We start from the raw sequence: 18,026 nt of genomic DNA on the forward strand, positions 1-18,026 counted from the left end.
ACTCTTCACGCAAGAAGAGGTAAAATCTGCATATCAAAAAGTAACCAGTGAGGGAAATGTGATTAAATTTGTTTTGAAAGTTTCATTAGCATAACATACCACTTTAACTACAAAGAAGTAGTTGACATCTGTACATTCTGATATTTCAGGGATTTTCTATAACTTCTTTGAATAACTTTAAGAAGCTGAGCTAGGCTGGAAGATCCGTGTTAAACTCCCAGAATGCTGTGTCCAGACTGTTTCCCCTAGGACTTTAATGTTCTGTAAAAATTCTAAGCATGCTCCTTGCTTGATTGCTGGCACAATGGACACCAGGTCATCTCTTAGACTTCGAGGTTGTATGGGGCCTCCTGTCCCCTTTTGAAGTCTTTGCACATATGCTACATGTTGCAGACTCAGAGTGGTCCTCTTAGGATTCCATTTTGACCTCCATTTTACAAACCCTGAAATCAAGGTCTCTGGAAATGGAATAACTTGATTCATTCAAAGCACACTCTTCGGCGCCCTACCCTCAGCCTGGCCCAAAAGGTACATGTCTCATGAGTGGCAAGAAAACTTAGCTGCTAACCTTTTTTCTCTGTATATTTGTTCCAGTTTCAACTAGAATTCACATGGCAGGAACTTTATTAGGAAAAAGACACGGTCCGCACCTTCAGGCAGATTCTGATGTAGAAGAAGTATTTACTCACCCCAACTCTACCCAGTTTACCGTGGGACCTGCTGTGTTAAATGCTTGAGTTAAATCCTTAGGTTATGGGAAAAGCAAATCTCTAACCATTAGTAATAGATCCACCTGCCTTCAGATCCATGGTAGCTCGTTTACATAATGAGATTAGAAAATGATTTTTTAACTAAAATTAAAGCATATTTTAATATTTTTCTTTTAAATATATCAGTGCGTTAGTTACAGGTCATCCCCGACTCATGACAGCCTCATAGCTCTGATCGCCAACTGTGACTCATTATTCTTGCAGTTAGCAAGCGGCTGAAGAGTCAAGATGAACAAATTCCAGACTTTAATTTTCAAGCAGGAATAAATAGACCATCATGCTTCCTTTGCTAAGCTGAATATAAAGAACTTTATGGACAAAAATACCATCAATTGTATTTTCCTTTTTTTTTTTTTTTTGATGTGAAAGGACTTTTAGTGAAGCATTGTTTTCATCTCTTCCTGACTCCAAGTGAATCTACATCTTTTGCATGTTTCCTGCATTAAATTTTTATTGTGTGCATGAAAATCAATATTCCAGATACATGCACAAGTGCACACATTAAAATGAACATGACTTCATTTATTTCCATGATTAGACATTCAAATAAAAGTGCTTGGGTGTCTGTTTTCATATTCATAGGTCGAGATCCGTACATCAGAGGTATTTGTATAAGTGACACTTTTATTACATTCATTTCATTTGCAATATGATAGTGGATCATAAATATGTTACTTTTATGCCACCAAATCTGATTTGTAGCACTTAGCCCCTCACAAGGAGAATACTTGATAGTTTATGGAGCACCTTTCATCCAAGAAGCGCTTTGCAAACATCGGGCCGGGTTCTATCCGGTGTATAAATCACATCTGTGACCCGCTGAATGCCCCACCTGCTTCATCAACCTTCTGGCTACTACTGTAGGGGTAGAGAGTAGTCAGTGATTCCCCCACAGGCCCCAATGTGATAATGAGAACTTTAAGTTCTGGAAGAAAGAGGCTCAGGTGAACTCTGTATTGCCACATATAGGCCCTGACAGTGGACAGAACACCGCATTTAGTTACATGTCTACCTTATCATTTGCAAAACAGGTATGAGGCCCCCATCTGTGGGTTGGATCTTGTATTAAGCGCTGGGGACATGGAGACAAGTAACATGTGACCCTTGCCTTTCAGATATTCACAGACTTGGGGGGGGGCTTTGATGCAGGCTTGACAGTGTTTGCTCCTCTCTTTGCCTCCCCATTCCCTCCCAGGGGTGCACCATACCCGAAAGCAGCTTGTCAAACCCCCAGGTCTGGCATAGGTATATGAGTGCATATAGCAGTCAGTTGCAATCAGAGTGAAAGAAGAGGCCCACCATCAAATATCCCAGGCAGCCTCTGGAGCTGAGCGTCAGATGCACACCCTATACTCCCAGAGGAGAGAGTCATCTCCCCACCCACCATCCCACAACACCTCTCAGCTTACCCTCCCAATTCCCCAGTGTTAGCTTCCTAATCTAGGACCAGCAGGAGCCCCCTGCCACACCCAGTAATACACAGGCACAGGTCCCTGTAGCATGTTTCATTACACTCACTACGCTGTAGAAGGTGTGTACATGGGGTAGACTCAGACTCAGCAAGCACACTGGGTTTCCTAAGTTCTGATCCTGACTGTATCACTCACAGGATGCATACTGTGCATCAGGCAGGGTACTCACCTTCCTGTGCCTCCATTTTCTCATCTGCAAAATGGGCATAATAGTGGTATCTACCCTATTAAGTTGTTGTAAGGATTGAATGGTCTACCATGAATAGAAGGCTTTATGATAGTTGTAATGAACACTTTCAGTATTGTGGTAAATAATACTCTCATATATTAATTGCAGTACATGTCATAATAGTGATGCCAATATTCTATTATTATTACTGTCACTGTTTTATTATATGATTCATGTCTGTCTCCTACCATAAGCTTTTGCTTCATGGCAGCAAGAACCATCCTGTGTCACGATGGCATGTAGTAGATGGTCAGTAAATATTCATTGATTGAATGAATGAATTAAACAATGAAGGAACAAATGAATCCACCCACTCATTTGGTACCACTGCAATGGCTTCTCCAAGCACCACTTTTTATAGCAAGTCTCCTCTGCCACTGACAGCCACAGGCCCCACAGTAATCCCCACAAGTCCTTGGTATTTAGGGCATCCATTTCCCCACAGAAGGGCCTTACATTCTTCCTGCATAACTAACCTACATGGGCCTTTACAGCCATCTACCTCCTTCCTACCTAACCCACCATCTGTGTGTCTCCATGCAGGTGCTACTGCCATCTCGGGGGAGGCTCTGAAAGGAGCTGCCTCCTCTGGAGTTGACCCCAGGTGGTAAGTGGTGGAGCTGGCACTTGTTCTAATCTCCTGACTTCCCCAGCAGTCCCTGTGTCACCCCTTGCCTCCCACTGCTGACCTCCAGGGGAATGAGCCCTGCCCTGCGCCAGGAGCTGCTGACCATGAGGCCTCAGAGGGACCAATGGTCCCAAGAACCTGGACAAAGCTACCATCCCCAGGCCCCTGTGGCTTCTTGTGCACTGTGTCACCTCCGTGATTCTGGTGGTTCTTGGGAGCCCTTCTCAGACCCTGTGTCTGCGTTCTTCTAGAGTTTAAAACCATTGAGGGAAGCAGCTGCTGAAGCCACATGTTTAGAAAATTTGTCCATCGACTTATGAAGCTGTATGTAACTGGGGCATTATCACCACAGGGGTTGTTCCTGCATTTTGCACGTGTGGAAGAGTTTGTGATAATTCCAGGAGTCCTGGTATTTAGTTACATCGACAGTGGTGGTGGGACTTTGTTTAGGGGACAGAAGGACTGTGGAAAGCAGCCTGAGGTTACACCATGGTCCCCTTTGAGTCAGCTGCAAAGGGTGCTCCAAACTGGGCCCAAAGCTCAGAACATGGTGCTCTGGCTTCACAGTTGTGATTTTGCAAATGGCAGGTGCTATCACTGTACAACCCCAACAGAGACTCCCAACTTGGTGCCCAGCTGCAGCTCACCCCGGGCCCCTTCCCACAGGACCTCATTCCTCCCTTTCTTGCTTGGTTCAGATACTCCATGGTGAGAGCTCCCGGTGTCTCCTCTCTCCTGGTAACCCTCCAGAGCCGTGTTTGTTCATCTGAGTTTTCCAGGCCCCTGGTGGTGGATGGGGACAGTGAAGCAGAATGCTTAGGGGCAGACACGGGTCCTGAAGAGCTCCCTGTGGATAGAATTCTGGGGAATCCTTGGGTGGGTTGTTAGTTTGTTTGGTGGCCTCTCTTTCTGCACATTCCACTGAAATGCACATTGGGTTGACTACTTTCAAACATGGTGGTGTTGGGTCTCAAGTTCCTTGAGTGTAGAAATGGGGTCATCATGCCCACCTCACCTGGCTTACTGTGGGGATTTCGTGAGCTAGGATTCTTCACCTGCTGGTGCCCCAGCGGCCCTTGCTATACAATCACTAAAGGATATTGCAGCTGCTGCTGCGTTTTAATGGAGCGTAGGTGTCATCTCAGCTTCACGATCGACTCAAAGCAGTTCCTGGTATTTAGCAATGTGTGGCCTCCCAAAGGGCTCTGGGTTTCTTGTTGGTGTTGTTTTGTGATATAATTCACATAGCATAGCATTCATCATTTTAAACTGTACAATTCAGTGGTGCGTAGTGGATCCACTAAGTTGTGCAGCCTTCACCAGTAAGTCCAGAACATTCTCATCTCCTAAAAAAAGAAACCCTGAACCCGTTAGCACTCCCAATCCTCCCTCCCCACCAACTGGCCCCTGGACCTGACAACCACAAGCCTACTTTCTGTCTTTGGATTGGCCTGTTCTGGACATCCATATCATTAGAATCACACAATGTGTGGCTTTTTGTGACTGGCTTCTTTACGGTACATGTGTTAAAACTTCATCTGTGTTGCAGCATGTGTCCATAATTCATTCCTTTTTACGACAAATAATATTCCACCATAAGGACATCCTAGATTCCGCTTCTCCATCATCAGGTGATGAACATTTGGGTTCTTTCCACTTTTCAACTGCTGTGAGTCACGCTGTCATGAACATTCATGGACAAGTTTTCATAGACACATATTTTCAGTTCTCTTGGGTGTACACCGAGGAGAGGAATTGCTGGGTCACTTGGTACTTCTGTGTATAACTTTGTGAAAAACTGCCAAGTACTTTTCCTCGGGGCTGCGTTTCGGAAGGACCCTCCCTGCTTAGATTTGACTTTTTCATTAGCTAAGGAAGGCCATTGGCAGAGGCAGGGGAAAAGAGGGGAGTCTGATCACCTGAGATCCTGCGCACTCACACACAAGCCTTCAGGCATTCCCTCCCTTCAGCAGTCCAGGCTCCACCTCACAGAGAGCCACCATGCCGTCTCTGCCACCCTGCATGACACCTTCCCCCCTCATTATGTCTCCTTTGCCCACAGGCTTCTGCATTCTCTCTGCTTTGAACCACGATACCCGCTCTCACCCAGTGTCCTGCACTGGCTGGGAGGGATCTGGTCACAGAGGTCTCGAGGGGCCAGTCTGCACTGGGAAAGAATACAGCTGAGGCTGCGCTACCCACTCATTTCACCAGTGATCTAGAAATTTTCTGAGCAATGAGCAGTGTCATTTCAGAGTCCTGGGGGAAGAAAACCGTCTAGAAGGGTATTCTCTTCAGACCTGTTGGTTTCCTTAGGAATAAGTAAGTGAGTTCAAGTGAGGAAAGAACTTCTCAACCATGTGAACTTGAGCATATTTCTTAGCTTCTCCAAGACTCAGTTTCTTCATCTGTAAAATATGTTGAACATGATACCATGTTCAACATACTCAAAAAAACGTTCCTTTTCTCCCCAGGTGCCCTCCCTCCTGGTTAGGTAGGAGTGGCTCGTACAGACACTGATTTTGTAGTACGACTCACCTCCCTTTTTTTCTTTACTCTCCCTTCTCACCCCTTGCTCTTTCCTTTCACCACTTCCTCTCTCCCCCTGCTATTGTCTTACTCTGCCCTCAGCTCCCACCCCAAACATGGGTGTTCTCATGGTGTGGACCCAGGGAACTGCCAGTTCTCAAATCACCCGTGTGCTCTTAGGGAGGCAACTCAGGCCAGATCCTCTTAGGCAGATCAGATTATGCCCTGGGTCATTTTGCAGTACAGATTCCCAGGTCACGGTGGCGGCAGGCATAGCCAGGCAGCGTCCAGCCTGGCACCCACTGGGCCCCCAGGGAACATGGACTTCCTGGAGGGGGTGACATGGTCTGGTTTCACCGTCTGCCTCCTAGGGTTTCAGTTTCTTTCCCCACGAGATCCTAGTCAGGGGCTAGAGCTTTGAGTTACACGCGGTTTTGCAGTCATAGCAGAGGCCTGTGCTGCAGGAGGAAGCACGGGCTTCCGTAGCACTGTGTCCTGGGCCCTGACTTTGTGCCCGGTACCGTGCTTGGCCCGGAGCGTGCAGAGGGAGAGGACACATGCCTGCTGTGGGTCCAGTGTTCCGGACACAATGTGGAGTCGAGTGGCCACCAGCGAATAAGGGAATGAACGGTTTTCCAGGCTGAAGGTTTCATACTGTATCAATTATTATTTTTATGTAACTTTATAGACCAAAACAGATAACAGGGTTCATACAGAAAGTTTAGAAAGAAGAAAAACACGAAGGGACAAAAACCATCATCCTTATCTCCTCTCAGATGAGTTTCTTCAAAAGTAAAAAGCAAAGACACCAAAATGTGTAACTAGGAAATACTAATTATGAAGCAACAGGAGCTTTGTTCAGAGACCTGACCCTTCCCTTACAATGTCACTCAGGGCATCTCCTTTGAGGGTAAAGCTGTTGGAAAAATCCTTCTCTCTTCAAGAGATCCAGTCCACAGAAGAAGTTCTCTCACAACAAGCCAAGACTCTGAGCCTCCTAGGTTGAGCCCAAGCTTTCCAAACAACTGACAGGCACATGCATATACAGAAAGACAAACCTAGCTCTCTGCCGGGACTCCCCGGCTGCCAAATCCCTTTTCCAGGGAGGTGTATTATTACCACCTCTTCCCACTGTTTCTGTCCCAAATATCAAATGAGCTTAAGGCAGCACTGGGGGGTGGAACCTCCCAGCCCAGGAGCACAGGCCCAGCCTTCAGTGACCCCTGATGTGCCTTCTCTCTCATTTCCAGCTGTCAGGAATGACAGGAACAAGAAAAAGAAGGAGACTTCGAAGCAAGAATGCACAGAGAGCTATGAAATGACAGCTGAGCTGGACGATCTCACAGAGAAGATCCGAAAAGCTCACCAGGAAACTTTCCCGTCGCTCTGCCAGCTGGGTAAATACACCACGGTAAGAGATCCTCCTGCGCCAGGCTGCTGGGTGTGTGGAAACCTCACACATGCATGTGTGCAGAGATACACACACACACACACACACACGCTTTGCACTGGGCCTGGCGGAGACTTGCATGCTAGCCGACTGGGGCTATGTAGTAGCCACTTCCCTCTGTGCGGTAGCCTTTGGGCGTGGGCAGTCAGTGAGTAGACTGAGTGCCACCTCCCTGCAGTCATGCACACATGCATTCACGCTGGATGCATTAACTGAGCATTTGCTATACGACAGGCTGTGTTCCAAGCCCTGGTAACATGAACTACTGAGTGCTGCTCTCAGAGACTTTGATCTGGTGAAGGAAACAAGTAAAGCCAGTGAAGCGTTACATGGGTCATGACAGACATCTGTACAGAAGGACCCAGGGGGACAAGGGCCCGATCTTTTAAAAACCCCAATCCAGCTGTGAAATCCAACCAAGATAAAGAGGCCCCCTCCTGGGCCAAGGTCTGCCTTCTGTGAGAGGACACGTACAAAACCCCTAAGACAGGGCCTAGAAAAGTTTGGGGTAGGCATGCCCCATGGCCTGTTGAGTGAATGTTCCCCCTCTGCTTCCCAGCCTTCTGCCAGGAATGACCTTTCACTGAGATTAGAAATACAGAGAGAGAAGGAGGAAAAAGAGAAGTGAGTGAATAAGGCAGGAGGTATATGTTGGCTGGTCTAGGTTGTGCCAGTGGAGAGGTCATGAGGTGCTTTAATTTTTCCAAGTGGTTTTTGCATATATTATGTTCACTGATGTATATTTCTAACTTGTGGCATGTCATAGACACTCAATAGAGATTTGATGAATCAATATAACTAGAATGTTGTTCTGGCCTCTTTAAAAACCTTAGATTGCTCACCTACAATGCTATGGTAAACATACTTTAAAAAAAATATCCAAATATTGTAGCCCTTAGGTTTTGTGACTAGTATGCTAGAAAAAGGATAGCATGGGAGGTCCTGAAGATAAAAAGACAAAATAGTGATACCAGGAAGGAAAACCCACAGTGAGCGGAGGGGCTTTGCAGCAGTTCTTGGTGAGCATGGGGTGTAGTGCACTAGGATGTTGGTGCCACCATGGTATCTGTAACACGAGAATGGTGACCAGGAGCAGGCCCAGAGGGGCGCCTGTGGAAACTGATGCCAGCATGCGCCTAGGTGGCTTCTCAGATGAGGATGAGGCTACACAGTTGGGTGGCACCAGCTTCTGAAGGGCTGGTACCCACCTTAAACAGGTAAGTCCCCTGGCTAAGCCCAGAGGCTTTGGCTCACTGGAAGCAGAGGTAGAACCTTGAGCAGTACTTCTCAAAACTCAGTGTGCATCTGACGCGTCTGGTGATCTTTTTACAATGCAGGTTCCGGTGCAGCAGGCACGGCCTAGGGGCACTTCTAACAAGCTGCCAGGCTACTGATGCTGCTGGTCTGCAGACCAGACTCTGAAGAGCAAATAAGCTGGGCTTTGAGAAGCAAGACCCAGGGTGGCACCCTGGGGCCCCAGCTCGCCCATTGGCGTCAGCCAGGAGAAACACTGGCATGTCTGCCAGGCCGAGGGAGAGGCTCGGCTTCACCTCAACCAGTCCTCACTGAGCTTGGGGAGCACTGTCCCATCCCAGAGCAGGGACACAGGCCAGGACAAGACTGGACACTGTAAGGGAGCTTTCATTTTCACCTGGGAGAGAAGGTGGAATGTGACCCCACGTATCCAGAACAGAGGCCTGGAACCACACGAATGTACTTCAAGTCCTGCTCAGCCACCATCAGCCCCGTGACAGTGAACAAATTACCTAACGTCTCTCAGCCTCAGGTTTCCCATCTCTAACTGGGAATAATGTGAAGTAGTTGGGAGGATGAAATGAGACAATTTATGAAAAGCTGCTGTGATGGGACCCAAATATATCTACCTAGCAGTGGAGTGGCAGAAGCATCATCCAGCCGCGCGTCTTCTACTGGCTATGAACTCACCCTCCAGGGACCTGGCCCCCATGCTGAGTGCATCTGACAATACAGAAAAGTAACGTGATGAGTTACCAATACCAGAAAGTATGCCATTTCTTTCTTTCAGAAATACGTACTAATTGCCAGCCATTCAGTGGCATTTCGGGCCCTGTATTGGGCTGTGTATCAAGGTGGGGGCGTCTTGACCTAAGAAATGAGGGAACTCAGGCTGGCACCGTGGGAAGGGATGAAAAGAGAAGATGAGAGAAAACGGGCGTTGTGCAATGGTGGACTGTGTTGAGTTGACAGCAAGAGGGAAGTGAGAATGGGAAAAGCCTGGCAGAGTCTTGAGTGCCACTTGAGGAGTCTGTATTTTAGTTCGTAGATAATGAACAGTAATTGATGGGTTGTGGTCAAAAATCTTTATTATCATTGTAATCATTATTACATCTAATATTTATTGAGCATTTACTATGTACTAGGGACCATGCTAAGTACTGTAAGTATACTAATTCTTTTACTCCTTGTGAGGACTCTATGAATTGGGTTTCGTTGCCCTCATATTACAGATGCGAAAGCCAAGTACAGAAAGCCTAGATAACTTTCCCCTTTCTCTCAGTCAACAAGTGGTCAGAGGTGAGACTTGAACTTGAACAGCCTGACTCCAGGACCACTCTTTTAACCACTACACTCTACACAGAATCCCTCGAGAGGGTTGCCAGAACGGGAGAATGGCAGCTGGGGCCATTGGAGGCATCTAGCTAGGAGGAGAGAGCTGTGACCCAGGAATAAATCAATCTTGTAGCTCCAAGAAAGTCAGAGGAAAAGAGATCAGGGTAGGCAGGTCTTCCTGAAAGAGGAGACTTTTGATCCAGTTCATAAGGTGAGAGACTTTATATGACAGTACCTAGGGCCACTAACTGCTACATCAGGGGCCCCCTCCGTCTCCTCCAGGTGGTATCTTAGCACAGCCAAGTCAGTCCCCAGACCCTGACTCACCTAGTAACCAGGTGAAACGGCTCCCACTGTAGCCTGGAGGAGGGCAGGACAAACACAACGTACAGCATTTGCCCCTCCTGGAACGCGTGCCTGGTGTGGCCGGGGGTTCCTACAGGATGGCTCACATGTGAGGCACTGGCACTCCTGTGAGCGGTCCCTCACCACTGATGAGTAGAAGCTGGAGAGGTAAACCCCTCGGCTTCCTGATTCCTTGGGCAGGATAACTCTTAGGTATCCTCTAAACCATCTCCCAGAGTTTCCCAGCTAGATGGAGCCCTGACTGCCCACAGTGATGAACTCCGCTGGCCACCTTCCTTCCCTGCCCACTCTGCTCCTCCAGTGCTTCCTGGGATCCCCTCCCACATAAACCACTGTGCATTCCAATTCTAGTCTCAGCCTCGGCTGCTGGCCTGAGAGAGAGAGGCTTCCCTGTGGGCCTCCAGAGCCCTTTCCTATCCACCCCAGTATGGGGGTGAGTCACCCCCAGTCCTCAACTGGGGCCCACCTTCCTAAACACTTTGTGGAGACTTTTTGTACTTCTTTCAATCAAGCAGGAAAAACAGAAGCACAATTTTATCTCTAAAGCGTGGCCCTTGGCTCCTGGGCATCCTTCCAGAGGCCTGCTGCCCACCGCGGGGTGGAGGGCGCTCTGAGTCAGTCTCGCAGCTCACCGTGCTCTTCATTTCTACTCTCCCTCCCCAGATCTAGCTGTGTTTTTATTGTGAGCCACTTAAAATCCTTTCTGGAAGTCGGTGGTATAAATAAATAACAGCAGCCATCACACATTCTCTGCAAGCTCTTAGTTCCGAGTTGAGCATTTTTAAAAAGAGCTTTTTTTAGACCGGCAGTTGCTTCCACGGCAAGAAACTTCCTGTCATCTTCACCGGAGCGGCATCCCTGTCAGATGCCTTTGGAATTAGTGGGCAGAGAGGAATAAAAAAGGCAGCCAGCTGCGCATCTACAGATCTTTGAAAGAGTAGTTCCTTTTTCTTCCCTAATTAGGGTAGATTTGGGACAAATGGTTGGGTCCCAGGAGGCCGCAGGAATGGATGGAAGACGCAGAAGCTTATCCCCACCACCCCCAGCTCAGGCCAGGGCAGGGCACTCACCCACAATCTTCAGAGCTTCTACCCAATGACCCTCCGCCGCCATAAAAGGAGAGAGGGTGGATTCCCCGTGGAAAGGTGGAAAGCAGGAGAGAAGCTATTTATAGATGAGCTTTCCGAAATAGAATCAGGACTGAACCAGAGGCACCATCCTAGCTCTGAAGACGTGTTCTCCATTTCCTTAGGGTGGACCCTAGTGACTGTCGTCTGGGCTTTAGGGCCTCGTAAATGCAAGTTCAACTCTAACCCCTGCTACTTAGGAGTTATGTGACTTTGGAAAGTGACATCATCATGTGTGCCTCAGCTCCTTCATCTGTAGAACGGGAGTTTTGAAAACATCTACCTCCTGCCTGGAGGGTTCCATGAGAAAACTCCAAGGAGCGCCTTGCACAGTTTCCGGCGCAGAGGAGGTTCCATGAGAAAACTCTATGGAGCGCCTTGCACAGTTTCCGGCGCAGAGGAGGTTCCATGAGAAAACTCTATGGAGCGCCTTGCACAGTTTCCGGCGCAGAGGAGGCGTGCTGAATGTGCAGCTCTCCTCCTCTCCGTCCCATCATAAGTGTCTTGTCATTTTTTCGAGCCACATGCCCAGGTTCTGTAAGGTAGCGTGGGTGTGACCGTGGGACAGATTTCCAGGTGCTGTAGCCCCCACCTCCAGCTCGTGCTGTCTACTTAGGGCCGCCTCTGCTCCCGGCCTCCCGCAGCTCTGCCGTGTGCGCGCTGCTCATCACGACATGGGGCCTGGCGGGAGGTAAGCTGTCCTCCGAGGGGCTCGTGAATGTGAACTATGAAGATTTAAGAAGCCCTTAACCCGCTCAGAAAAATGACCACAAACAGAATTGTGAAACCATGAAAAGACTTTCCAGGAGACACACCATAGAAAAGGAAGGCTGTTTTGAACCCTTGTAGTCATGGGTGGACTCGGTGTGCTTTTTGGAAGTTAACGTTTGTGATCAGCCAGAGGAGCAGAACCTGGAACTCGGGGAGCTCGGCCTGCCAGGAGAGATGCACCAACAGGGATGGAAGGTCAGTGGGGGCCAAGAAACCCGAGTTCCAGTCTCCAGTCTCACCTCACGGCTATCTGACTTTGAGCCAGCTGTTAGTGAGCCTCAGTTTCTTGCTAGCAAACACATGCGTGCTGCCGGTTTCACCCAGCCAGTGGTCGCCAACCTTTTTGGCACTAGGGACCAGTTTCGTGGAAGACAATTTTTCTATGGATGTGGGGCTTGGGTATGGTTTCAGGATGAAACTACCCCACCTCAGATCATCAGGCATTAGTTCGGTTCTCATAAGGAGTGGGCAACTTAGATCCTTCGCACGTGCACTTTGCAACAGGGTTCATGCTCCTGTGGGAACGTAATGCCGCCGCTGATCTGAAGGAGGTGGAGCTCAGGCTATAATGCTCGCTCCTGGCCGCTCACCTCCTGCCGCGTGGCCCAGTTCCTAGCAGGACATCGACCAGTACCCATCCACGACCCAGGGCTTGGGGACCGCTGGCCTAGAACCTTCTTTCATGTTGCAACAAACAATGACTGCATACCTACTGTGTTAGTTTCCTAGGGCTGCTGGAACAAAATACTACAAACTGGGTGGCTTGAGACAACGTTATTTGATTGTGTTTCTGGAGGCTGGAAGTCCAAAATCAAGGCGTGTGCATGGCCACGCTGTCCCTGACAGCTCTGGGAGAGAGCCCTTTCTTGCCTCTTGTAGCTTCCAGCATGGAAGGCGGTGCTTGTAGTTGCATAACACCAATCCTCCGTTGTCTTATGGCCATCTTCTCCCTGTGTGTCTTCACCATGTCTTCTCTCTGTGCATGTCAACCTCTGTCCAGATTTCCATATTTATTTTTTTTATAAGGGCACCAGTCATACTGGATTAGGGCCTACCCTAATAACCTCACTTTAACTTGATTACACCTATAAAGTCCCTATTTCCAAATAGCATCACATTCTGACATACTCGGGCTAGGATTTCAACACATCTTTTTTTGTGCGGGACACAATTTAACCCATAGCAAACAATAGCACCTAGTGAGTGCAGAATTGGAGTGCACAGACATTACCTTTCCATGCTGGCCACTCTCTGCAAAGCCTAGCTGGAAATCAAATTTTGTCACAAGTGTGGTGAGTATTTAGAAACCTCTGGCAGCACACGTAAGTCCTGATCTTTTGAAGAAAAGTGTTCTGTAGGCACTGCACTAAGTACCCACATTCTTCCTGAGTAGCGGAACAAGGGAAAGATGTTTCTAGCAAAAGCAATGGCGTGAACCTGGCACAGGGTTTCACAGGGATGGGGCGGGGTGCGAGGGAGGCAGAACTAAGTTTGAGGAGGTAGGTCGGGGCTGGCTTCCTAGGGGCTTTGGGTGCAGGATAAAGTGTGTGAATATTAGCCCTAGGGAGCCAAGGGAAGTTTCTAGTCAGGAGAAAAAGCAGTTCCGAGAAGGTGGCCCCTAACTGCTGCGTCTGACTGGAAGGCTTCGGCAGGGACACGGCAGGGCTTGATCTTTCTCAGATGTATCCTGCAGCTCCAGAAGGCATTCATGGCCCCTTTCAGCAGCTGGGACCACTCCAGAATTCTAGCATTTCCGGGACATCCTCTAGGGCCTTGGACTACACCCACCACACCACCCCTGCACTCTACCCAAGGTCCTGGATCTCTGAACCCCAGGAGTGAAGGGGCTGCAGATGGACAGATGGCCCCTTCCAGGGTCATGTCCCAGCTCAGGAATCTTAGACAACGGTGGTCCAGGAGCACACCTGAAGCATGACCTCCAGGGGAATCCCGCAGCATCACTCTTGCTGTGAGCCAGGTTGCTAGGAAACACTCGAAAGATTCTACAGACCCTCCCTACTTGCCCTCTCCCATTGCCCTTTGCTCGAAGCCCTCTCTACCCACACACTGCACCATGCCATTAAGATGACGCCCTCGTGTCTACCCAGAGCTACAGGGTGGCTGCCAAGCTGCCTTCTCCCCACCTGTTGGAGGCATGTGGTCCTAAGGAAAATGCTGCAGGCATATTGGGGGCCTTCTCTTCTGTTCTCCTCTGTTGGGGGCAGACGTTCCCGAAGCCATCTTGTCATAGTGCCTAGATAATGTGTGTGTTGACCACAGAGAGATGTTGGCTGGCACATAACATTCTCTTTATAGCCGTGCTGGAGCTCTTGTAGCTACCTGATGGAAGCATCCAGAGATTCCAACAAGGAGGGAGATCACAGATGCAACCACAGGCTTTAGGAGTCAGGAAGTTCTAACCAGAAAGTAGAAATATGTGAGGAATCAGTAGGGAGGGGGGTGACATGGTGCAGCCTAAACACCCCAACCCAACTGTGTGGGTGAATCCCATACCCTCCAGTTCGCCTGCGGTATCTTGCACAAATGACTGCGCTTCTGTGGGCCTTCGCTTCCTTATCAGCCAAATGGGGACCATAATAGTGCCTACCGCATGGGGGCGCTGTGAAAAGTAAAGCGAGTCAATGATTGTTAAGCACATAGAGCAGTGCCTGGCACCAGGCAAGCTCTAGAAAAGGGTTGGTTACCTACAAAAGCATACAAAATGCAGGAATGGAATGTGAGTGACAGGGACAGTCTGTAAATTGAACTTGAAAGGACATCAGTCTCCAGGGTGGTGGGAGGAGGCACCTCCATGGATATACCCAACATTGCCACAGATCTTTAATTCTTTATTCCTTTAATGAAAATTTACATTTCCTTCTTAGCTTTGAAAAAAAAAAAAAAAAATCCAGAACCCTTGAACAAACCACTGTAATAATACCCAGGCGCTGCCTCCAGCGCGATCTAAAGATGCTGGTGATTCCACTTTCCTTTAGGAGTCTTGTTCTGAAAGTCCTGCCAGTCCAGGAAGGCTGCCTGTTGCAGCAGAGAACCAAACCAGCAGAAGAAAGGGATCCATCTGCGTGGCAAAACTTGCCATTTAATTGGATTTCATAGTAGGATTGGGCTTTTCTGCTTCTTAAGATGGCCCTGGGAGGCCATGGCGCGATCCTCCATATGGACCACCGCGCAGCATCCCGGGGAGGCGCTGCAGCTCCTGTATCTCCTGCCGAAGAGGGGACCTCTCTGGAAGCCCTGAGCAGACTCACAGCTGGCAGCGGATGGAGGAGAGCCCCTTGCTCTTCTGCCTTGGCTGTTTTCCTCATCAGCCTGCCTCATACTCACAGCAAGGGCCCCTCCTCACCACCCAATTTTCTGCCTCGCCTCTGCTGGTTTTCCTTCCTGCGCACTCAGAAATGCTGCTGAAAATCCACGCTTCCCTGGTGCTCCCCACAGCCGCCTTCATTACCAACCCAAGCAGGCCAGGGCTCTCCATTTGCCGCAGCTGGAAGATAATATATAAGCCATTTGAAGCCTCATGCCTATGAATCCAGCAGCCAGTATAATAAAACACCAGGTTATTTTGTGTTTTATTAACTGCCTCTTCCCTTCAGTTTGCATAATAGTGAGTTAGATTTACATGCCGTTAAGACGGCTGTGCATTATTTTTAATAGAAGGTGTGACAGGCTCCTCTCTCAACCCTGGCGCGTGATAAAGTAACCTCATCCAATGTTGATGAAGATTTCGTTCACACTTGCTGGGTCTGGGCAATGTCCTTTTTTCCAGATGGATACTCTATTGTAAAATGATTTCCCTCCATAAGCTTGACTCTCCGTCCCTCTCTTCCGTGTCATCTTCCTATGAACCGGATAAACTGCCTATTAAATTTAATTACGGTCCGAATGGCCACACATCTTGATCTCATGTTCCCCCAAGTGTACTGTATTCCACCAAGGTCCTTGAGGAAGGAATAAAATAAATCTGAAGGATGCGTGTCTACTCTCCACAAGGAATGTCACGGAAGGCACACTTGGCCGCCATCATTTTTACGGTGTCTAGGGCACCTCGTGCAAACTCTCCTTCCTGGCTTTCCATGCAGACGTTCAAAGCAAGAGCTAATTTTATTGACTTCCTGTAGACTGATTTTAACTGAGGTGGGGAACTAAAGATACCAGTTTGAGAAACACGGTACCTCTCCTGAGCTGTTTACATTTGTCAGAGGACAACGTCAGCCTTTTGTTGAATGGTAAATTACAAATATCTCATTTTATCTGTAAATATCTTCATATGCATTCTAAGTGAAAGAAGCTTCTGCAAATGAAAGTAAAGCATCAGTGCCATTATCACCATCCTAAAATAAAATTATCTCCAATACCTAATAGTTCATATTTCTAGTTTTCTCATATATATATCACCATCTCTTTACAGTTTATTTTTTGAATTAAAATTTAGATAAGGTTTACATCATGCAATTGGTTGTCAGTCTTCTCTATCTTAGGTCAGGTTTATTGCAGTATAATTTACATAATGTAATGTTTCTCTTTTTTAAAGGTATAATTTGATGAGTGTGACAAAAGTATACAGTCACATAACCTGACCCCAGTCAAGATGTAGAACATTTCCACTGCTCCAAAGAGTTTCCTTGTGCACCTGTGGTCAGTCCCCACCTGCATTCCCGCTCCTGGAAAACCACTGAGCTGTTCTCAATCACTATAGTTTTGCCTTTTCCAGAATGTCATATAAATGGAATCATTTTGTATGTGGGTGTTTATGTGTGCCTTCTTTGGTTTAGCATGCTTCCAAGGTTTATCCGTGTTGTAACATGTATTACAGTTTCCTTCCTTATTAACGCTACCTAGCATTTTCAAAGCAAAGTTGTAATCACAATTTATTTATCCACCCACCAGTTAATGAGCATTTGGGTTGAGTTGCTTTCAATCTATAGATTTCTCTCTCCACTTGTTTTGCTCTCTTGCAATGTACTCATTGAAAAAACCGGTTCATTGGTTTTGTGGATTTTCTGGCATTCTGGATGTTGACAGCTGTACCCCTTTTGTGTAGTTTACCATATCCCTGGATTTCCGGAGGTTGTATCTAGAGTCTCAGTTTGATTCAAGTTTGATTTTTGGCCAGAATGTTTCAGAGGTGGTGGCGTGTTTTCCCATCAGGGCATCAGCATGACAGGCTGCCTGTTTTTAAGAGATTAACAAATACTGATGGTCGACGTTTAGAGCCATTCATTCATCAGTTAGAAAATGGTGAATCCGCATTCCTTCCTTGTCTGTTAGCTGGATAACTGCATACAGCGACACTCCCTCTCATCTGTTACTTGATTATCCAGTGGTACAGGAATAAGATTTTAAGCATTTTAAAAAGATGAATCCAGCTGAATGCAGTGGCTCATGCCTGTAATCCCAGCACTTCGGGAGGCCAAGACAGGTGAATCATGAGGTCAGGAGATCGAGACCATCCTGGCTAACACAGTGAAACTCTGTCTCTACTAAAAATACAAAAAGTTAGCCGGGCGTCGTGGCACATGCCTGTAATCCCAGCTACTTGGGAGGCTGAGGCAGGAGAATTCTTTGAACCAGGGAGGTAGAGGTTGCAGTGAGCTGAGATTGTGCCACTGCACTCCTGCCTGGATGACAGAGTGAGACTCCGTCTCACCAAAAAAAAAAAAAAAAGATGAATCCAGGCTGGAAAAAAATACAGCTGCTCCACCAACAAGCTGCCTGCTCAAGGCTGACGTGTCACCCCCTTTAATAGGAAGCACACTGAGTTTCTCCCCTCCTGTAGTGCTTCCCGGAAACTGTATCTGATGACATTTTCTCTCTCTCCTAGAATTCCAGTGCTGACCATCGAGTCCGACTGGACCTGGGCCTCTGGGACAAATTCAGTGAACTGGCCACCAAGTGCATTATTAAGATCGTGGAGTTTGCTAAACGTCTGCCTGGTTTCACTAGCTTGACCATCGCAGACCAAATCACCCTGCTGAAGGCCGCCTGCCTGGACATCCTGGTATGTGCTTTTTTATGCTCTCAATGATGGGGCTGGGGAGGGAGAGCGGGCACCGTGGAGGGGAGGGGAGGGGACC

At 48.0% G+C, this 18,026-nt stretch overlaps 1 protein-coding gene across 3 annotated transcripts in view; it reads left to right on the forward strand.

Annotated features, from left to right (window-relative positions):
- The window catches only part of RARB (retinoic acid receptor beta), a 769,451-nt gene that overhangs the window by 734,075 nt on the left and 17,350 nt on the right, over positions 1-18,026 (forward strand). For all 3 annotated transcript variants that reach the window (XM_038002334.2, XM_008009295.3, XM_038002336.2), the window contains 2 exons: positions 6,879-7,039; positions 17,774-17,950. In XM_038002334.2, coding sequence (XP_037858262.2) covers positions 6,879-7,039; positions 17,774-17,950 — 338 coding nt within the window. The remainder of the gene's footprint in view (positions 1-6,878; positions 7,040-17,773; positions 17,951-18,026) is intronic.

Source organism: Chlorocebus sabaeus, chromosome 15 (genome assembly GCF_047675955.1).
Source record: "Chlorocebus sabaeus isolate Y175 chromosome 15, mChlSab1.0.hap1, whole genome shotgun sequence".
NCBI lineage: Eukaryota > Metazoa > Chordata > Mammalia > Primates > Cercopithecidae > Chlorocebus > Chlorocebus sabaeus.